Source organism: Anabas testudineus, chromosome 9 (genome assembly GCF_900324465.2).
Source record: "Anabas testudineus chromosome 9, fAnaTes1.2, whole genome shotgun sequence".
Classification (NCBI taxonomy): domain Eukaryota; kingdom Metazoa; phylum Chordata; class Actinopteri; order Anabantiformes; family Anabantidae; genus Anabas; species Anabas testudineus.
In genome coordinates, this window is record NC_046618.1 from 3,501,519 (window position 1) to 3,524,923 (window position 23,405).

Genomic DNA, 23,405 nt, shown 5'->3' on the forward strand with positions numbered 1-23,405 from the left:
TCTAGGTAAGAGTTTTAGCTTCTACTACTTTGTTAGTTACACTAAACGTTAGCGGGATGTGTAGCTACGTTTGTGAAATAACGCTAATTTGCTAGCTACAGTTAACAGCAGTTAATGCTACCCTTAGCTTTCAAGCTAACTTTAACTAGCTACCAGTCTAATTAGCTTAGTCGATTGAATTAATGAATTAACTCAACATTAGGCCACAACGAGGACGGGACCAACTTCAGTATCTGTTCTTCATCAGCAAATGTTGCCAATAATATGACAAAGTAACATATTATGAAGAAATCTACATTTATATATTTTGGTACGTTTGTTTGATTTAATTATTTAATTTCCACCTGGAGTTTTACTGCTCAAGGTTAGTTTGAAAAGAAACATCTTTTTGTTTGTTTGTCAGCTGCTTGCTTGGTATTTGCTTTTATCTAGTCAGTGACCCTCACCAGGTGGTCTTTCAGCAAGCTGGGTCTCACTTATGAAATGTTGAAATGACACGATCAAGTTAATATAATAGAAGGTATATGAATCAAATGTATAACGATGCAGTCATTCCTGTTGTTGTCTGCTAATTTATGTGTCAGTAGGAATCATTTCTAATAGAGGAGGAACATCTTGCTAAGCCTTCTTTAGTGTCAGAGAGGCTAATTGAGAGTCACAAATGAAGGGTTCAGCTTACAGTTAGGATTAGGTTTAGGCTAGTATGAGTAGAGGTTAAGAAATTAATGTCCTTATAAGAGGCCCTCAGATGTTGCAGTGTGTGTGTGTGTGTGTGTGTGTGTGTGTGTTTGGAGGGGGGGGGGGTTGAACGGATAGAGATGAGGTTTAGATGTTGGGGGAGGGTACTGGTGATGAATGATTATAAACAAAGCTGCTGAGCTGATAAAGTTATAGCACAAAAGAAGTGGGTCACATTATCCTGGTCCACTGTTGTCTAACCTCAGGGGCCGAGGGGACCACACAGTGGATAATGGGTGATTTCCTCAGAGCACATCAAACCCTCACTGCTTTGATAAACAGCTAAGCTGAATGGATTTAGCAGCCCATATTGTTGTTTTAAGTGTAATGCTGCTGGTGTTGTGTTGCTGGGACATACAAGGAAGACACAACAACAACCTTTATGCTATATAAGGAATTACACACTGTATTACACTATGTTGCTTTTAAAGTTATTATTATTTACTATAGTTATTATTTATACACATTACAACAAAGCAGCAACAAAGATTAAGCCATAATGAAATTCAATAACAATCTGATCTAAGAGCATAAAATAATAATTTTTTATGTTAACACATTGCATATTAACACATTTATTGTTACATATTTTTGTAGAAAATATGGATTTTTGTCATCATAAGATAAACAGGTGAAGGTGATAATCAAATTGACACCAGTCTGACATGCTTAACCATTATTAGTTTCCGTATGGAAATAAACATTACAAACACAGGATCATTGTGCTTTATTACAGACCATGGCTCCCTCTGTAGAAATAAAAATGATATTACACTACACTCACATAACGCAAACATTTTTTGCCACACAGCTTTAACATGCTGCACAGATCTGACCTCCTGTGTTACAGTGGTCAGTGCTATAAAGCTGCTACTCAATACGTTTATGAGTGATTGCCAATTTTTAGGTGTAAGCTTTGTTCTGAGATCATTGTACCGACTCAAAATTAAGATATGGTCATTTTTAAATATCTGCCAAAGGACAGGTGTAACTGAGTTTACATGGTTTCATTAACTGTCAGTCACAACAACAAATGATTGTTGAGAAAACAATTAGCTTTCTGTAATGGGTTGTCCACATAAAGATTCTTGTTGTCTACTTGTTCATTATTTGTGACAACATTTCTCCATCCCCTTTTTTATATTGTTTTGTGGTAGTTTTGTGAATTACCAAATGACTAAGAAACCTTAAATTCTGTCAAACTGTGAATTTTTAATAGCCACAGTTTACTGTATCTAGAGCAGCGTCTTCCTTGTACTTAGTGTTCTGTGCTTATATAACACCAGCTCTTAGTCACACAGACCGACTCTGCCTTTTTTCATCTAATGCTGGGTTAGGTTGCCTATTATATAACGAAACCAGGCTCTTCAAACCTCTGGATTGCAGTATTTCTCTCTGATAGCCCTAATCTTATACCAAGATGACAGAACACACAAGAGGAAATGAAGCGGTTTCAATGTTTTACCAGGGGATGGCAGTGTTTTTGCACTGCTACTTCCTGTAAATGACTTCAAAAGCTTGTGGCATCTACTGCAGAGGTACCTCTCCGACCATTTAGATTTCCCCCCTGTTGATAGTTTCTGTCAGTGATATACTATTTGGTGTATGTTTTTTAATTTAATATTTACCTTTAATTTGCAGGAAAAAGTCTGAAATTTAACAGTCCTGTGCGCGTTCACAATATTACAAATTCAACAAAATTTTAATTGATTTATAATTTAATTATAGTATGGTACAGTGAGCAACAACACCCCATTGGAAATGTTTTTTTTATTTTAAAATTAAACTGGGATTGGCTTAGGAGACATGTAATACCTTGTTGCTAGGTAACATCAGGATGTTGCCTTTGCCTCAGCCCAATACTCTGAATCACTGTGAAATGAAACCCTTTTTCATACTGATCTGAGTAAATCACTGATCACTGAGCTATGGCATTAAATGTGGACAGTTCTGTTATTAAATCAACTTCATCACTTTCACATGTAACTTATCTACATATGGAAGCATCTTCAATGGGACAGAAGAGAATGCATTAGGGAGCTTAACCTGTAATGTTACGTTTGGTTTTAACATTGCATTTCTTGATTAACACAACAGATTGCACAGTAGCTGTGTGTGTATTGCTATCATACTGCATTATTTACTAACATAATCTAAAAATACTATTCTATTTATAAATAATTATAAAAAAAATTCTCAAGGACATTGAAGAATGAATACAAAAACTTCCCTGAGATGTTTGCGTATTTCTCCTGCACAGATATTAAGTTGCTTGCTTTAATGTACTGTATGAGATGTTCCTTCATAAGCCTTTTAGCAGAAAGCCCTGTTTTCGGCAGGTGATGACCTCATCCTGGGTCTATGTGAGAAAGTTTTTAAGTTTCTTAGATGTGTTTCTCCTGACACAGATGTCCACTCCGATTACAGTTTGAATCAGTGAAATCTGAAGTAGCCAAGCTCAGAAATGTTATTAATCCATTGGATTTAAGGAGAAAAAAGACAAGGGTTTAGCCAATTCCTGACAGTAGGAAGGATGTATTCAGATACAGGTGAGCTAGTGGAGTTGATCTGATTCCAGGAAAGCATATGTACAAAATTGTAGAAACAAAAATACTCTCTGTTGTTAGTAGTACAGATCTAAATAATTAGCAACCAGTAAGAAAAATAAGCGAGTACTGCACTTGTTGTCTGTCTGCCACTGATTACAGTAACGGTCGTTGTCGATACAGTAATACGCTTTCACCTTCTGAGCATTTGTCCCCTTCTGTTGCACTGATGTACTACTGCTTGCCAGGTTAGGTTCTGCCATCTGTTACTGCATGTGTAATCTGTCACTGTGTGTGTGTAGTTTGCAAGTCAGTATCACAGTGACGTGTCACTTGGCATACATTAGCACTAAAACAAGTAAATTAAGGTGAGCCTGAACTAGTGTACCAGATTCTGGAGACCTTGTTAGGTTGTGACATGACATGGACAGTGCAACTGCGTACTCTGTACCATTGTGCTTTGTTACATTGTTGTCCGTGTACTTTCTGTCACAGATTCCTTTTTACTTTCAGAGTAGAATTACAGATGTATTCAGAGTTATTCTGATACAGTGCAGTGTGTGTATAGCTTAACAGGAATGCTCAGTGCTTTGAAATCCAGTGACAACAGAAACACAGTGACGTGGGTTTGGGATCGAGGATCATTTTGACTGTACAGGTTGTTATAACGTTGGAAACTGCCTCTTGTAACTTTCTGAACTTTATCAGAAGGTAATATATTCACATATATATATTATTAAAAAAAAATTATAAAAAAGAGATTGAAAAGTGAAAACTGTATGTGTGTGAAGTATGTCGTGAAGCAGTCATGCTACTGCAGCATGTTATAAATCAGTCTTTCAGTAAGGACTGCTTTTGCTCTTCTATGAAACTCGAAACACTGAATTGTGTTAAAAACCTTGACAGGTTTTATTCAGAAGTTTGTATTTATTAAAAATATACATGTTGCATTTATACTGACTCCTTTCTTCAAACAAAAACCTACATACTGTGATTTCATTAAATTGCAAATGAAAGCTTCATTTACTGTAATAACATGTCTTGCAAGTTATTATACTGCATCATAGCTACTCATTGGAGGAAGGGGCATTGTGTTTAGACACTATTGAGCTACACACATGAAGGAGTCTTCAGTAGATGATATGAATGTACAGTAGTCTGCAAGTATTGGGAGCTGACTGTTAACACAGTGGATCAAGCTGCATACATTAGTGTGATTAGTGACGGCTGCTGCAGTACAGGGAGAGGGAGAAAGAGTTAGGGGGTGGTAAGGGTAAGCGAGTGACAGGAGAGAGAGAGAGTGAGAGCTTGCTTTCACTCTCTACAGTATGTGATCACGTCTGCTGCATTACTCCACAATACAATTTCTCTGTAGTCCTCCACTCCCTCCCTCTCTCCTTCGCTCTGTCTGTCTGTAAGCAGTAATCTCCAGTCTCTCTTGCTGCCTCACAGTTTTCTGCTCTGCTACAGCGTATCTTCCTTCTCTCTTCGGCTCCACTTTCTCCCCAGTGAGAATGACATCTCCGAATTTGATGAACCAGCGAAGCTCTCATTCTGGCTGGTGGCTTCCGAGGGAGACCCCACATGAATGGGTTTACTGGACAAGGAAGTGCATCTAAGGATCTTCGTAGAAAACCTGTCAGCTGTGGCATTCTCTGAGTAAGTGCCATACTATTTTACTTAGTCTATCAAAGATAAGGAAGGGTGCCTTGGTTGAGGAAGCGATGAAAACAAGATCCTTGTTTTTCTCTGAACTGCTACAAGGCATGGCTATTTTACCAATCTTAGCACACAACAACTATTGCCTAATTGATTGACTGACACTACAGCTGAACATTTATGGGGTAATGAGAGAGACTGTTAGCATCAAGCTTATGCAGCAGCTGTATCTTGTCTGTTAGGAGTGAGCTCTATTCTTGGTAACGACACTGAAATGCCGTGTCTTCGTTTGTCTATTTGTCTTCATCGCTGTGCTTACTGTAGCATACATTCATACAGATGAATATCACTCCCTACTGTTTGAATATGGTTATAATAAGACCACTACATTCCTTTTTCAGAAATCAGGTTAATCTATACAAATACTGGAAAAGTTTTGAGACAAAGTTTATCTGCAGTTGTTTTCTAAATAATTTCAAATCACTTTAAGCTTCTACCTGGGAAGGTCCTGAAGTGATTGAGGTTGAGATTCAGTGCAGAAAGAAAGATGAAATTATAAAGTCAGTAGGAAAAAGTATGACAAGATGAAGACTGTGGTTGGAAGAATGTATCTCTATGGTAACAATGGGTTTTGCCAAGGGTAGAGTAGAGGTGAAGGAAGCTTGCTGTTTCTCTCTGGCATCTATTCAGCTGGATCACAGACTGACAGGACTTTTGAGACAGAACAAAACAGAATATTAATGAAGAAATTGTGGGAGGGACAAATTTTAAGATAAATACAGATTGATAGATACAGAGGCCGTTATACTAAATACTATATGTGCAATGACCAGATAATGTAATTCCTCTTTAACAAGAGAACGCTTTATAAGTTATAAGAATATGTAGGATATATTCTGAAACAGTTCTGCCAGGATGACTCTGTGGCCAAAAGTGTCTTTTTGTCTCATGCTGTTACCTGTTTTTGGGGGCAGACCAAAGTGATGGTAGATGGCACAGAGGGAATGAGAGACTTGTGCTTAGTGAAAAAGAAGAAACCAACCCTCTGCAGAGGAAATCTCTCAGTGCTAATGTGAGTTGTGATGAGAGAGAGAGAGAGATGTACTGCTTCATATCCTCAAGTGTCATTTTCCCAAAAGCCTCCTTCAGAAGCCCACACTGATTCTCTTCATTTTGATTTGTGATATAATGATGGACTAGATTTTTGAAGTGCTTTCCCAAGTGCTTAGCATACTTACATTGTGATATTCTGTAATCTCGACCACCTCAGTACAGGCAGGTGCAAATCTATAGCATATTATTAACATAACAGCTGACTGCTTGGGACCTGCTGGCGTACAAGTACATGTTTAGCAATTTCTTGATTCACTTAACATGTCATATAGGTAAAGTTAGTCAGTACCGACCAATGGCTCTCTGACAGCAAGGATAAGAATTTTCAGTACCACACATAGCACCTACTGTGAAGAAGTTTTTTAAATTGATTCCGATGAAATGAATTTGCATTTGACATGCATGGACTGTGTTACCGGGTTTAACGAACAAGTGCCATACGAAGAGGTACATTGTTATAATATCAAGGACAGATTCTACCGAGGCATATATAATGTTGGCCACTGCACCCCTCCCTTAACCCAAGTCTTTGGTGTTCAGCAGGAGTGTCAGTCTTACTTGAATGAAAATGATAATACTATTTTGATGTTGTCATGGCATTAGGCATAAATGTCTCTATCGTAAATGTGAGAAGATGGGCTGAAAGATCATACTGCAGAGTAGTAAATGAGAGAAGGACTATGAGCTTGCTTTTTAGAGAAGAATCTGTGCCACCACAGTTTTGCAACAGGTTTGTGATTTACCGCTGCCTACAGACCATATAGTATTACTGGCCCCTGGTCACCCTGCAGACTGAATGTGGAGCAACACCATGACTGGGATGCAACCTTTCTCTACTTTCCTCCTCTTCAACAACTCTGACTCACAGCCCAGTACACATTATTCAACCCTCAAAGAAGAGCTCCTCAGCAGAGCTGGATGCTGATGTTCCTGTGTGAATATCACTGTTCTATTGTTGATTAGCTCTTTTAAGCAAGTTGTATTTCTGGAGCATTTCAGATTTTTTCCTTGTTTTATATCGCTATAAAACAAGTAAAAATATAGGCTCATTTTCTGGAGTGAGTAACATCAGTTTTGAAATGTAGCCATAGATAGCTCAATGGTCAAACTGTTGTTTTTCTTGTACTTTTAGATGTATAGTTCATAGTAATTGCTTTCAGGGAGCTAATTATTGCAGAGGAGGAGCCCAGCTGCACAGTCTGTTAGCTCAGCTCATTATGGGCAGTCAGCTAGCGCTACAGTCAGGGAGGAAGACAGCCAGATCCGAGTCCCATCTGGTGCCTCAAGCTAGGATGGCACCCTGCAACCACCAACTTTACCACTGACTGTCTGTTGAGGAAGTTCTCTGCATTGTTAAGAAGTATACAAACTCAATGATGCAGTTTTGTTACTGTCTCAGCTCATATAGATGCCTAAGATGCATTAGCTCGTTTCAAGTTTTGAGAGATGCCAGGAGATACGAATTAGGGGCAAATAGGGCTTTTGCATCTCTCAGTGAAAAACTAACGTTGGTGAAAATCTTTTGGGGATGACACCTGTGGGGCTAGGAGTTTTTCTCTCTGAACAATTGAAACTTGCTTTTTGAACAACAAATTCAAACAGGAATTTTTTAAAATTTCATTAAAACCAGACAACACTAAAAATTGCCATTCTTGTAATGCGCTTACGGGGTGAAGACCAGCAGGTGCTAGAAAAACCTCACCTCGGCAAACGCTTCGCTCATACCATCATCACTCATTACAAGCCACCTGCTCCTGCATCATGTCGTGCCAGTCAAACTGGAATACCATCCCCAAAATGACCCTTGAGGCATAATGATTACTTCAATCACATTTCTTGGCAAATATTAGAAAGTATCCGAGTCATCTCTACAGATTCATAATAACATCATTGTTATAATGTTAGTAAACACAAAAGAACAAGAGCTAAAAGGCAAGAACTGAAGCAGACTATATACAGTAACAACAAAAAGTGTAAATGACATTTCATGTCAACGCATTCATACAACAGTAAAACAGCAATACACTACAGTCCACATGTTAATTTAGCTTGCGTTGAGCATGTTAGTGTAGGGAGGAGTGGGAGGTGAGCCTCTGCTTTTTATAGACATTCTCCCTCCGTCGCTCATTGTTCTGACTGTCTCTTGATCACGAAAGTTGCCAAAAATATCCAGTGGTGGTAAAAAGAGGCTGTTGTGTGAACACGAGCAGGCTATTTATAGTCTCTGTTAGGCTAGAATCGGAGTGCATATTTGGACAGCACAGTATGGCTCTCATGTGATATACTCAGTACCTAAACAGTGAACAATGTACTTTATCTGCTAGTCATCTGTGTGAACACTTTACTGCATAAATGGAATAAGTGCTAATGTTTAAAGCTGTCGAATGACTATGTGCTATGTGAATTTCTCAAGTCCTTAGTGTTCGATTGCTAATTGCTTTTCCTGGTATATGAGCCAATATTAGAATCTGGTTTTGTATTTAACATGGGCACATTTAGTTGATTAGCTATTTATAATGAACCTGGCCTTTTGAATTTTGATTGCAGTAATTACAACTGTGATGTAGGGCCTGATCTTTCTTGTTTACTTTTATAGTAGGTAAACATGCAGATACAGTATGCTGTAAAATTTTTGATGAATGTCAAAGAACATATGGAAGGATAATTCTTCCAATTAACAGGCTGGAAATAGTCATCTATACTGTATGAATATAAGAGGTAAGTGTTTTACATAAGAGCACTGAGTCAGTCCTTCAGCTTCCAAGCGAGGCTGTGCATAAAGACTATTTACTGTCATGTTTCTCTCCCCCTTCTCTGTCTCCCATCCTCTTCATGCTCTCGTCTCCTGCAGATTGGTGACTACATCCATCAACTCTAGATAAGAGAGTGTCCTTTGGAAAAAATCACCATTCATTTAAAAACATAAAACAGCCAGAATTACTGGACACATGTCACAGGTATTACTCTTCACATGGTAAGAGTTTGATTCCAGAGCAAGCTAAATCACCTGTCAGTTTGTCATTTGAGTTTGATGTATGTGTGTGTGTGTGTGTGTGTGTGTGTGTGTGTGTGTGTGTGGCTATTGGGTTATACCCCTCACACATATAGAGCAATTATAGCTTGTTTCTAAGTAGTCCACATCACTCTCTGATTATTTGTGAAGATGAGGCTGTTTTATGCACTTAACCTTGTTTAGGTGGGACCATGTTGGCAGATGGACAGTTGAGTATTTCAAGCTCTCTGATGAAATTGCCCAACAAAGCAGTTACTGTATCTTAACCTGAGCAGATGCAAAACTAATATTACACTGGGTCATGTAGAGCACTGTCTACTACTGTTTGGTTGAGAAAAGGATTTTAGAATACTTACTAAAGGTGGAGTAGGGCAATGACTGGTAATTTTATTTTTGTTTGGTAACTATTTGTAGGACTAATGGTGGCTTGGTCATGACATTCAGATGAAGCTGCCAGTGGAGCCAACAATAGCTTAGTCTATGCAGATAGTTGGCTCTAGCTGCCAAGCATTTGATCTTTGTTTAGGTAAATGAAAAAAGGGCGTATTATGACTGGTCACACAAGTTAGGAATAGTGAATGGTGTCACATATCAAATAGCCCAACATTTATGATTGCATGGCCTAATACTCTGTTTGACTGAATGATATGTAATTTAACATGATCACAGAGCTCCCATAGTAATGCTCACCCCATTTTCCCCACATTTAATAGTGTATTGATAACTATAACTTTTAATCTATATAAACAGTCGCCAATGGGTGAGTGAACATGGTGCACTTGTTTTACTTGTTTTGATTAAACTAAGTTACCATGAAAAACATTCTATTATAATAAAAAGAATATGAGTTACTGATGTGGTTAAAAATAAGTTATAACATGATATTTGTCATGCAATAGAAAAAATGTCAAATTAGGATAATAAAATGATGAAACACTATTATACAAACATAATTTTCATTACTGTGACTCACACACAGTTTTGTGCTGTTGTGGAGAGCATGCATCTATCCTCCCACAACTCCATTATCACATTATATAAATGTTGTTCCCTTCATAAACATTTGATGTTTATACAAACATATTTACAGAAATATCAATTTTCATCACATTAGTAATAAAAACCAAAAAACAATTAATTAATATCCAACAAAATCTAATTAAAGTCTGTTTTGCTAAGCAACCTGGAACAAATTTTAGATGTGTGAATGCGATGCAATGGATTTGTCCATAACTCTGCTTAATGGTGAACAAAACACTTCAACGGACTACTATGTCCTAATGTAAACTTTCAGTGCTGTACTGCACTCCAGAGCTAGTGAACTAGAAATCTGTTGTCACTAAAGTATTTTGCTTGTTTATTGTTAATTGTTTATTTAGCCAAATATGTACTCAAAAGCAATAACTAAATAACTTCACCATGTCAATCCCACCACAGAGTGCAGCGTGCGTAGCCATGTAGTTACTGTACTACAATGTCTACAGTATTTTTTCTTTTTTTAAGTATGGAAACTATCAAATTAGGTCTAACAAGAGCAAACATTGCTGACTTTTTGTTGTAAAAGTTGTAGTTATGAAGTCTGTATAATTTGAGACATAACCTCTTAGTTTGATGTGAAATTGTCCAATGCGGCATCTGTGTGGATGATGTACAGTTGACCAATTGATTTTACTGGCTGCAGCCCCATGCTGTGGCACTGTGTTGTTGTGAACATGTGTCTGCATTTCGACTGTGTGTTAGTGCTGCCATTCTCTAAATGCTGTGACTGTGTATTAGTGACTTTGCTGCAAGTCCTGCAGTTTTTATTGTTTCCAATATTCCGTAGGCTCTGCAGCGTTGTAATGGCACATCTAATTGTATCATCAATTGTTATCAATCACATATGCCACCAAACAAGACACAAGACAGATTTGTCTGTCTGTACATCTGTGGGCACTGATTGATGTGTCCTTTACCATAACTGCAACTATCATAACAAACCGCAACCCCTGCCCTAACATAGTTGTATTTATACAGACATTTGTTCTATGGTCTAACTGTTATCTAGTCTATTGTGACTAATATAGTTGTTAATATTTCACACAGTAGAAAGAAGTCCTGTATCTATTCAGATCCAATTATTCATTATTGACACTAAACTATTAATAATCAAAAGTTTGGTTGATTCTATTTTTTTGTTTCCAGGTAGAGCAGGAGATCTCACTTGTCCAGAGGAAGATGTCTGACCTTGAGTCAGTGCTGCAGCAGAAGGATATAGAGTTGAAGGCCTCAGAGACCCAGAGGACCATCCTGGAACAGGATCTGGCAACCTACATCACAGAGTGCAGTGTGCGTAGCCATGTAGTTACTGTACTACAATGTCTACAGTATTTTTTCTTTTTTTAAGTGTCAAGTAAATTTAAACAGTGGCTCTTTAAAGTTGAATTTGAGATATACTGATATCATTTGGATGGACCAAATATTGCAAACACCTCCAGTGAAATCGCACAGCTTTGGGAATGACCACAAACTGGAGTCAACATATATTTAAAACAGTTTCAGCAAAAACTTCACATTTTTAACAGCTGCTGTATTAGTTTCTCTGCTATATGGGTGTATCCAATAAACTGTCAACTGACCCTATATATGTTTGTCATGGTTGCAGAGTCTAAAACGCAGCTTAGAACAGGCTCGTATGGAAGTATCACAGGAGGATGATAAAGCACTGCAGCTCCTCCATGACATCAGGGAGCAGAGCAACAAGCTTCAAGAGATCAAAGAGCAGGTAGGACAGTATTTTGGTTGTCATTTGGGGGTCGTGAAGTGCCTTTATGGCACTGTGATACATACTATGTACTCCTGCTGTTGTGGGCTCAAACTGAATTAAGGCACAGCGAATCCAGTCACTGATCAACAATCTCATATTGCAATTATTTAAGATTTAATTGAAGTTTTAATCACTGCATAAATCTTGAAACAGTTTATTGTTAGTTTTTCATAATGGCAGTCAAATTAATCAGGTCAAGTCATAAGACATCAGTGCGTGGGATGTGAGTGTTAATTAGACAGGCACATGATGTTGGAGCCCTGTCTGTAGGGGTACAGTCAGTATAACATTAAACAACTATAGTAGTGCAGAAATGCCACGGGGTACATGAATTTCTTACTTTTTATCTTTTTATTCTTTTTTATAACATGGACATATATATATATATATATATATATATATATATACAGCACGTAAATATAATAGAGAATGCATTGAGTGTTTTATTGAACAAGGATTGTATAGAGTTTCACTTTACATGTTACACAGGTGAACAGTTCAACTTGATGTTCATTATGAGCTTGATTGCAGGAAAGAACAATGTGTTAGCCTATTATTGACTCAGGTGTCAACTGTGTAACTCAGTATAAATCTCTTTAGAATGAGAAATACTATAAAAAAGAGAGGAGAGCTTTACTGTACATGTATCCCTTAATTACAGAAATCAAATGTGATGAATGTGAGTGTTTGTGTGTATGTGTGTGTATCTCTGCATGTGTGGCAGCAGCGGATGACATACTGTTGCCAGCTGTAAGAATTAAGCTGTTAGAAGACTGACAGTTTAGGACAACACACAGAAAGCATGATAAATCATCTTCCTGGCACTATGTGGTACTTTTTCTTAAAAAGGTAATGGAAAAGCAACCTGTTTTTCTCAGCCTACACTAGTGCTGGTTACTAAGCACTGAATACATTGTGCAGTGGTTGCTATGGTGATGAGGGCCATATACCTACGAGTGAAGAGAGCACTGATGCAGTGGGCAGGCTGTCGTGACGAGGTGCTGGGGCCTTAGCTCATAGTATTTGAGAAACTGAATTTTTGACCATCACTTGATGCACCACATAAAAACAACTGATGCTTGTTGGGGGATTGCACCTTGTTCATTGTATTAGAAACAAGGTATAAGAGATTTAAAAATCTGCATTTTAATTGCTAGTACTGTGTACATATTTAAATGTAAAAAATACAACAGTTCTCAGAATAATGTAGTTCAGAAATAATACAAATTTATAGTAGAAGGGTTTCACGCAGTTCAGTAGAACCTTAGAATTAAGATGCTGCTGCTGTCCAAGAGAAACTTGTTTAGCTGGTCAAGTTAGATACCCCATCACTGCCTGTCTTTACAGGTCCCATTGCCTCCTTCTTCAAGAACTCTATTACTATGCCTAGAAGTCTTTTTTGTCTTGCAATGAATCATGCGTGCATGGATGAAAGGTGCACACCTTCTGATGGTCTCTCCTTGAAGGAATTCCAGCTACACATGTAAAAGAACAAGTAGTCGCATGACAAATGAATAAAACTGTTTGACAGAAAAGGTCAAATCATACCTACAACTGGCCAGCCACTTAATAAAGTAGACATAACTGCTAGATTTGTTGTTTTGGATGGTTACAAAAATTTCTGGATACAATGGCACCCATCTATTCAGATGCTGTCCTACTATCCTCCTTCCTTCTCAGGACCTTGGAGATTCCTCAGGAGGAGCTGGAGCAAATTCACCATCAAACATTATTAGCTAACATGGCTAGCATACATTTTAGCATGTTGCTGTGCGTAGCTTAGGCCGATAATAGGAGTTTGTGGAACAGTGGAACATTCATTATACACCCTTATCAGTATTGGTAACAGGTGAGCAAAGGTTCATTAGACACTACAGTAAATAAATAACAAAACCTTCTCAAAAGAAAACTAGCTATGGAAAAATTGTGATTAACACAAAAAGTATAGTCTATCTGTAAATTTGTGAGCATGGTTTGCTGCTCATGCATATTATCTTGCTCTTTGTTCCCATTGGTGCCTCTCAGCAGGGTATTTACGCCAGCTAAATCCAGCACTTCATCTTGAAAAGCATCTGTCTCCCACGCTCTGTCATATGATGCAGTGTTTATCATTTTCATGCAGAAGCCATGTAGTGTTGGATCAACAAACAGTAGAGATTGAGGATAGATTCACTTTCAGACAAAAGCAATCTCTACCAAAGCCACTAAAACCTGCAAACATATGCAAAGAGACATTTTGCTAAAGACAGAGCAAAGAAGACCACAGAAAATCGCATTGTTCTTGTCTTGGTTGTGTTCGCACAAAAAAGTTAGATGGCATGGCACTATGGTTCATCAGTGTATGCACATGTTGTGTATTATGTATATGTATGTGTGCATAAGCAAGTGTAACACACGACAAAAACTGAGGAAGATTCATAGGTATCGTGTTGAGTATTCTTGCAAGTGTTTATATTACCATTCAGTTTTTCTCACTAAATAACATACTGCTTTTCCTAGAGGCCAAATAAATTAGTTGAGAGCCTTACCTTCCTGAACATTGCCAACTAACATGACAGCTGGTAGGTTTTATCATCTGTAGCTTTCTAAATAATTAAGCTAATGTTAGCTACAGGAGCGTGTTTCTGTCTGTCTGATGCTCTAATGTTTCCAGTTGATTCATATTAAAACATGAACCCTGTATAAGAGACAGATGCATAAATGTTATTTTTCTAGACAACATCTGACATCTGGCATGCAGAAAGGAAGCATTGTCACCAGCTGATCAATGTATGATTTTAGTCTTACAAGTTTTCTTCCATTCTAACATAACCCTGTTTGGCTGCTCTTTTGTTATGTGTTTGGCTAAATAAAAAACTACAATCCTCAATAACAACACTTTCAGTGCTGAGTATTGCTCTCTTTAGAGCCCCATTCACACTGCTGTGGCATGTGGGGAAAGTGCCAAAACTTGATGGTCTAGCCAAGTCATGGTTGCTAAGCTATGACTGCACAAATGCTGTTTTACAGAGGCATTTAGCAAATGGTTAATTAGTGGAATAGCATGTAACCTTATGGATGAATGTGTACATGCAAGTGCATTTGTAATAAAATATGTGGACCACCACAATTACTTTGCCATAATAAAGCAGTTGATTGATTACATGCCAAAGCACGTTTCTTAAGTCTGTCATCCGATGTTTGTACAGAAATGAAGAGAAACCAGTAACTAGGAAAGCTACATTGAAAGAAACACTATTGCAGTTAATGGGAACAGCAAGTGCAAAGGCACTGGTTTCTACCTTTAATAAATGTAATTTAAGAAGAGAAGTTTGAATAAAATGTCTGCCTGGTGAATTGATTATTGCTTGCATGGAGCATGCTTGTTAAAATACATGAGTGTAATACTATTTCCTTTGTTGGTTCATGCAATTGGCAATATGATGTTTATGTATAATATTTCCGTATATCCTCTAAGCTCACCGAATGGTAAGGTCAAGTATATTGAGCTGGTGGAGAGGCAACAGAAATGTAATATGTTTGAGTGGATAACTTATTAGCTGAGTGTGCTAGTTTACCACCCTTAAACATGCGACTTCTCAGTCTGGGGGGAAAAAAATGATATTTTCTTTGACATTTTAAGGTTTAAAATTGAAACACTTTCTATTAATGCTTTTATATTGCACCTCTCGCTAATATCCAAAAAAAGTCACATGTACGGAGCAGACGGCTGATGATACTGTGGAGATTGTAGACACGAAAAGACACAGCTTGACTAGAATGTCTTTCTGTGTTTCTATGGGATATAACATATGCAAAGCAGTAGTGTAATTTAATACTGTTCAGTGTTCAGTTTAGACTTCCCATTGACTTTAGAGATATTTTTAACAAAAGTGCATGATCCAAAATGTCTCTGCAAGCCCTAGTTGTTGAACATCATACTGAAAGCTGATTTCCCTTTTCTATAATTTCCTTACACTGAGGCATTGTTGCCATATAATTAATGACATTTGAAAATCATTTCTGGCTTTCATTAACTTGGGAACTTATGAGCAGGTTAAAGATGATTCCTAGGAGATCCAGGCAAGTCTCATTGATGTAAGCTATCATATGCTCTTAGCAAAGCAATTTATTTTTCTGCGCTTTACTTTTAGTTATTCTTACCTGACCCTCACAGATCAGTCCCATCCTTCACCAACATGGTGGTTAAGAAGTCTCCTTACCCAGTCATCCATAGTTGCTTGCAGTATGTGACCTCCTGTTCTACTTTTACCTGTTGCTGTCTCTTTCACTAGTTTTAATCTGTATAGACTGAGCATCTGTCTCCCTGGATGCAGAAGGATGATACTTTTTATTAGCATGACACATGGACTGAAGGTTGAAACTGGATGTTAAGCAGTGACTTAACAGACATGTGCAGTAAGTCACCCTGGCTGATCACATGTTTTATAATAATAATAATAACATACTTTATTGATCCCCTTGAGGAAATTGTTGTTTGGACAGCTAACCTTGGGGTTTATAGACGACTGCTCTACCAACTGAGCCCCTCATTTCCTCTCCACATTCCTTCTTGTGTTTGTTGACTTTATGTACCATTTATGTGGTTAAACTATATAAAAATATTTTATATAAATATATTTTCTCTAATCCAACAACTTTCAGAGAATTTATTTATTAATGCCTTAATTAGTTCTATTATGGAGAACTGTTTCCATCGTGTTGAGATTGAATGTACTTGCAGCATTTTTAAAATACATGTCTTATGAGTTTCCTCTTATGAATGATGTAGTAGCTTCTAACAAAACATTTTCTTTAAACAGCGCTGAGGCTGCTGGAGGGTTGTTTTTCACTTTCATGTTTTCACAGTAGACATATGGTAGTCACTCTGCCAGTTTTCCCAAAATTTACCGCAGTGGTAAAAGGGCCCCTTAATGGTTGCTAAACAAATCCAGTCAAATGAACTGAATTAAATCCATTTGGGCAGAATTCAAAAAGGCTGACTATTGCAGGTACTTTTGACACATGCTCTGCTACTTAATGGTATAGTTATGCCATTTTTTTTAAAATTTCTTTCTTTCTTTCTGTGTTTGGGGCTAATGCCCCTCTCCTCTCCTCCTCTGTTATCTGAGCTTGTCTGTGGTCTTTGTGCAGGAATATCATGCTCAGCTGGAAGAGATGCGTGTTTCCATCAGACAGCTCGAAGAGGATCTGTCGGCTGCCCGTCGCCGTAGTGACCTGTACGAGGCTGAGCTGAAAGAGTCTCGACAGACCAGTGAGGAACTGAAGAGGAAAGCTACAGACTACCAGCATAGGATGCATAAGGTCTTTACTGTAACTACAGCTGTTAATGACTCTGAAAGTTCCATAGAGAAAGTTGTGGGTGTTTGACGCATACTGAACATGTTCTGTTGTCTGTTTTTTTCTTTTGGACTTGGACAGAGAACCTCAGTATAATTCAATGTAATATTATAGCTTCTTATATCTTCACAGGCCAAAGATCAAAGCAAAGCAGAAGCAGAGGAGATCATCGCAAAGTTGGAGAAGGTAACTTATCAAGTTAATTAAATTGTGACAGATAATGTGATTGACAAGTTCATATTTATTATAGTGACCGTTTTTCTCATTTTTTAGACAAATGCTGAACAGCAGACAAGGATCCAGGATCTTCAAGAGAAGCTTGCCAAGGTAGAAGTAACAGCATTTGCCAGCAAGAATTATGAATAATTTATATGACCTGTGTGCTTCGAAACTCAAGAGACGTAACAGCATTTTACACTTTCAGATGAGTGTATGAACTCTTTTACCCTCCCTGACCTTCTTCTTTCTCTTGCTGTCTCTTATAAACCTCTGTCTACAGTCACATTTGCTACACAGCCCAAAAACAGCTCTCTTTTAAAGCTAGAATTACTGCTTCATTTTCACCTAAAAGAAAGAAAGATCATTTTATTCTGATTTCTAAAAATTAATATTTAAGTACCCTCTATTCTGTTGAGAGAAACATGAGGCTGTAGTACAGATATTCAAGGCTGACTGAGCCCACATTTGTGAGAAGTCTACTTCTGACTGAGTGCAGACTAGTTTATGAAATAATCAGCAAGCTTAGTCTTTCTTGGTTAAAATGACTCACTGACTGAAGTTGTTGTATCAATTTTATAGCAGCATTGAAATATAGTATAGTCGTGTTTACTAATAGCAACTGAACAGTGATTGATCTATCAATATACTGTATATGACTGTATTATTCATTTATACTCATTAATACTGGTACATGTTCACACATGTGAAGTTTATTTTAGTTTATTTTAATTTATCATTGATTATTTAATCAATTCACAGCAGCATGTTTTTTCACAAATCCGATATTAGACTTTGTTAGACAAGAATAACATCAACTTACTAATATGTTTATGTGAATAACAGGATGAGTACTTTCTTACTGCCATTTTCTTTTCTTTCTTAGGCATTAAAGGCCAGTGCTGAGGCTACAGACCTCCTTCAGAGTATGAAAATAGGCAAAGAACGCTTAGAGCGAGATCTAGAAAGGCTCCAGAACAAAGAAGACTCTAGTGACAGCTTGCGTAGACGCCTTCGTGAGACTGAGGTACATTCCTACACACCTCCATTATAAATTATACAAATACACACAGGTTTACATATCTATGTTCCGCCTCTCATTTCTTCTCATTATTCTGTTTGTAGTGTAATGTGTTGCTTTGCTACATCACAAACCTCTTTGTTAAAAGTGTGGCATAAATAAATCTGGCTAGTGTATCTGCTAAGCACAAGAGCCCATATGTTCTCTTGTAGACATGTTGTTTTTGCACCTTCTGACAAACACTTGTGCTGTGATGACATGGTAGCATGTCAGATAGTCTCAATGTTTGTCACAGTTGATCATAATTTGAACAGAAAATACATTTGTGTTTCTGTCGCATATATACACTATGGTTTGTGAAGATACCCATCTGTCCCATTTTTGTAGGTCAGCATAGGAACACAGGTAAGAAGTAAACCAAAAGGCTTTTAAGTTGATTTATACACTGTCTTAGGATCAGTCACGTACCCATATCACACCAAATAGCAGATAGAGCATGAATTATTTTTTGCACAAGTAGACAGTCTGTGGTCTTGAAAGAATGAGCCTGGATGTGACATTGTACTAACTGATTCTCCATTGGCTCTGTAATTCCTGTGGTTCTACCATTCTACTATTTCTGTACACTTTTCTTGTAGGCCAAATCACTGAGAATATGTGAATGAGCTTACTGCTCCATTAAACAAAAAGACAACAAATATGTAGACTCAAAAAGGCCTTTTATCAATGGCATTTTTTAAATTCACTGCAATTCAGTACTTCAGTTCTGTAAAACAAAACCTTGATATCAAATTTCAAGTATCATCAAAGTGGTACTTTATGGTGGCTACTTAGATGTGTACACAGCCCATAGCCAGACCACACTATCTTGGTTTCATACAGGTGTTACCTTTTGGTTTAGTGTCATCATTTGGACTAAAATGAATCTATGTGGATGCACATATGTCTATATTATATATTCATTTTTGCATTATGTATTTTTTTATGCTGTACAGAGAATACTTAGGGAATATTAGGAGTTCTTCTAAAACAGCACTTCACATCAAGCACTAGACAAGTAAATTTGGTAATTATCATAGGTTAATTATACAAGAAAAATATGCATGTGGTCAAATTTGCACAGCTCCAAAGACACCATCACACAGGAATGTGAACAGGCTCTTTTTCTCTCCATTGTCAGGAACTTAGGATAATGAGGTAGAAACACTCAGAGGTGCGTCTCTAACAGGCCAAATGAATGTAGCTGCTAGACTATGTCATGAATTTTTATTGAAGTGTAAATCTGAAGTCTAATTAGCATTCCGTATAGTATTTTGCACTATAGCCCTTTCAACCTGAGGTTGCATTTGTAAAACTTAAAGGAAACAGACAGTTTAGGCCTGTGTGTGTGTGTGTGTGTGTGCGTGTCTGTTCATGTATGATACTGTTGTCCATTGTGTACAGGATGGTAGAAAGACTCTCGAGAACCAGGTAAAAAGGCTTGAGATTGTTGAGCGGCGAGAGACTAAACTGAAGGACGAGATCCAGAGCAAGACCCAGCAGATTCAGCAGATGGCAGATAAGATCCTGGTAATCCACCTTTCATCTCTTGTGTGCAGATAAAATAATCAGAAGAGGTGTGAGACATGTGACATAGCTCACTGTCACAATTATAGGAGTGCTATTTCATTTATAATTGAATGTCTTTATGGATCATGTGAATGTAAGATAGATAGATTGGGTCACCACATACTTTTATCCCATTAGTTTTCATTATTCATTCAGTCTCATTTTAAAACTCCTACACAGCCGTGATACACCCACACAAGTGCTTTCAATTATTTTACCTCATTAGTGTGGGCGTTAACAGACTGACTGACAACTTGCTGTCACTCTCATGTTAGTTATGTTGCACCTGTGGGGGTGGGACAAATTATACCTTTTTTAGTCTTATATTTGCATTTCGATTGGTCACATGATTTAATCCTCCTCTCCAGTCTAGTTCAGAATAAATAAAATATAATAAATTACAAACAAGTAAGGTGGTGTGCAGGGGAGAATGCAAGAGCGCTTGTTGTAACTGTCTTGAAAAAAACACCTGTGTGCATCTTGGTGAGGTGCTTAAATCTTTTACTGACTTCACTACCGTCAAAATAACCTCACAGCTGAGCTAAATAAAACCCCATCATGAGAACCATTAGCAGCCGGAACCATCACTGATTGTGATTACGTGTTTGTGATTTAAGAGTCGTTGGATTGCCTTTAAATAATCTCCAAATGTATGGGCTGTTTCTGTGATAAAATGTCTCATGTCTAGTGTAAAAAGTAATTGGAAGTAATTTTGGTTCCTTTTTGCCTTTGTGTGCATGGCTGCTGTTGTTTAAAATGCAGTGCATATTAAACCTGTTTGGATTTGTGTGTAGGAGCTGGAGGAGAAACTACGAGAAACTCAAGCCACAGCCCAGCGGTTGGAGACTCATCTGAAGCAGAAGGAGAAGCTCTATGAAGACAAGATTAAGGTCAGATTTCACATAAACACATTCATATATGTGAAAATGCTTTGACTCTATTTATATCAACAAGCACGTCTATCCTAATAAACTAACAGGAAGTGCTCTGTGCTATGTTTAGTGGTCATGGTTTAGGTGGTTGAATTGTGGGTGCACCCTTTGCATGGGAGACCTACAGTGTGTCCTCTTCACACCATTCTCTATACTAATAAGTGATATCCTGGTTATGGTTCTGTATGGCATTGAGCAGGTGTTGGAGGCCCAGATGAAGGCGGACATGGCTGACAAGGAGATGCTGGAGTCCAGTCAGAGCAAATATGAAGAGGAGGTGAGGGAGAAGTGCAGCGTCATCAGTGAACAGAAGGCGGTAAGAAATGACCAGCTTGGCTGTGACACTATTTTTTAACATTTATCACACTGACATAGATTTTTTGAATTAATAGAAAAAATAAAGCCTTAATCTGATCTAGCCCTAAAAAACTAGTCCTACACTGATGTCATCGTATGAGTATTTAAAGTTATAATGTATATATAATCTATTCAGACCATAAATGCAATGGACTCTAAGATGAACAACCTGGAGCAGAGAATAGCTGAATTGTCAGAAGCCAACAAACTGGCAGCCAATAGCAGCATCTACACACAGAAAAACATGTAAGTACTGTTAGATGAAACTTTTTTTTCTGATCAACAGTATGGATGAAAACTGTTACTGAGTCCATGAAATATACTAAAGTTAATTGTAAAAACTGAAAGTTATGTCTAAAATCCACTCCAGTCATAATGATGTAATGTATGATGAGGGCCAGGAGATTGGTTAAATACTGGTGAAAATAATACCAGGAATATTTTTATCTTGAGTGTTGCTTTGCTTTCTATTAAACCTTTTTGCCTGTTTATGTGGGGTCATGTCAGGAAAGCCCAAGAGGAGATGATCTCAGAGCTTCGCCAGCAGAAGTTCTACTTGGAGTCTCAGGCTGGAAAGTTGGAGGCCCAGAATGCCAAACTGGAAGAGCATCTAGAGAAAATGAGTCAGCAAGAGCAAAGCAACAAGAGCCGTGTGATGGAGCTGGAAACTAGGCTCAGAGAGGTGAGTAGTTATTATAAGGGGGTGGAGTTGAAAGCAGGATTCAGTGTTGATAGATTGCTGGATGTATCCTTTTCCACAGTTCCTAAATAGTTTGTGGACAAGACCTCATCCATCTGTACTGATTGGATCTAAAGAGTACAAATGAGCTTGTCTATAATTGCTTTTCTGAATGTTTTGAGGAAACAATTACAGTGTATTGTGACCCCATTTGGAATGGATGCAGCTGTTATTAGCAGTTGATAATATATAGTATTTGCTACACACCCCAAAAACATCCAACTTAGTGGCTATAGCCATGGGACACATAACATAATGTACTGTAAGGGTCTAGTACTGTTTTGTAAAAGATTTAAGAACATTTTCAAATGTTCTAAAATATTTATTTAGTCAATAAAACTCATACAACGGTTTAAGGTGGAGTCAGATAAGGTAAAGTGTCAAGTGTAATCTCATTCATGTGGAGGGTTGTGTCATGTCAGCTTATCGCTTTGAGGTGAATCACTCGTTCCTCCTCCCTGATCGTTGTTGCTCTCTGTGTTTGCCTTTGTAGCTCAGTCTGGAGCATGAGGAACAGAAGCTGGAGATTAAGCGCCAGGTAACGGAGCTGACCCTGTCGCTGCAAGAGCGTGAATCTCAAATCAGCAACCTACAGGCAGCTCGCCGCGCTTTGGAAAGCCAGCTGCAGCAGGCCAAGACTGAGCTGGAGGAGACCACTGCAGAAGCTGAGGAAGAGATCACTGTGCTCAGAGTGAGCGAAAGAGAAAATATAGAGGAGTACTGAAGATGATACTCTCTACTTGATGAATTATAATTCAGGCAGTAAAACCTGTCCCTTGTGCTCTTCTCATACCTGCTAGGCACATAGAGATGAGATACAACGCAAGTATGACGCCTTGAGAGACAGCTGCGCGGTAAGCCCTAGCAAGAATGCTTCAGTCCATATTTGTTGCTATATTGAAAATATTACTCTTCTACTCATTTGAATACCAAAGAGACAAATAAAATGTTTTTAGACATTTTATGACCTATACCTTGCTTGTTGGAAGGATAATAAACTGCTTACATTTACATAGTCTCTTATCCCAGTAGTGTAACCAAGGCTCCATAATAATATTTTCAGAACTGTCTCAAAACACGGTCTATGGTCAAAGTGAACTGCTGTTTCAGATAGGTCCAATTGAACCATTAGTGTTAGATTAATTCTCAGTTGAACTGTTTGTTTCTGTGATGCCACTGTGCACATTAACAACTAAGTGAGCTATCATTACCAAAAGTACCCCTGCAGGAACTGTAACAGGAAGATAATGGCTGTTATCCAGTCATTATTATTTGGCAGCTTTGTGTGTTTTTTATTTTTTTTGTACTTAATTTTGT

At 37.9% G+C, this 23,405-nt stretch overlaps 1 protein-coding gene across 4 annotated transcripts in view; it reads left to right on the forward strand.

Annotated features, from left to right (window-relative positions):
• Positions 1-4,625: 4,625 nt before the first annotated feature.
• Positions 4,626-23,405, forward strand: part of LOC113151046 (citron Rho-interacting kinase) — a 35,559-nt gene continuing 16,779 nt past the window's right edge. For all 4 annotated transcript variants that reach the window (XM_026343854.1, XM_026343852.1, XM_026343855.1 and 1 more), the window contains exons 1-15: positions 4,626-4,943; positions 8,908-9,013; positions 11,254-11,397; positions 11,714-11,833; positions 17,009-17,179; positions 17,348-17,401; positions 17,489-17,542; positions 18,318-18,458; positions 19,896-20,021; positions 20,855-20,950; positions 21,192-21,308; positions 21,486-21,595; positions 21,857-22,031; positions 22,582-22,779; positions 22,889-22,942. In XM_026343854.1, the coding sequence (XP_026199639.1) occupies positions 9,005-9,013; positions 11,254-11,397; positions 11,714-11,833; positions 17,009-17,179; positions 17,348-17,401; positions 17,489-17,542; positions 18,318-18,458; positions 19,896-20,021; positions 20,855-20,950; positions 21,192-21,308; positions 21,486-21,595; positions 21,857-22,031; positions 22,582-22,779; positions 22,889-22,942 (1,569 nt within the window). In that variant the 5' untranslated portion in view covers positions 4,626-4,943; positions 8,908-9,004. The remainder of the gene's footprint in view (positions 4,944-8,907; positions 9,014-11,253; positions 11,398-11,713; positions 11,834-17,008; positions 17,180-17,347; positions 17,402-17,488; positions 17,543-18,317; positions 18,459-19,895; positions 20,022-20,854; positions 20,951-21,191; positions 21,309-21,485; positions 21,596-21,856; positions 22,032-22,581; positions 22,780-22,888; positions 22,943-23,405) is intronic.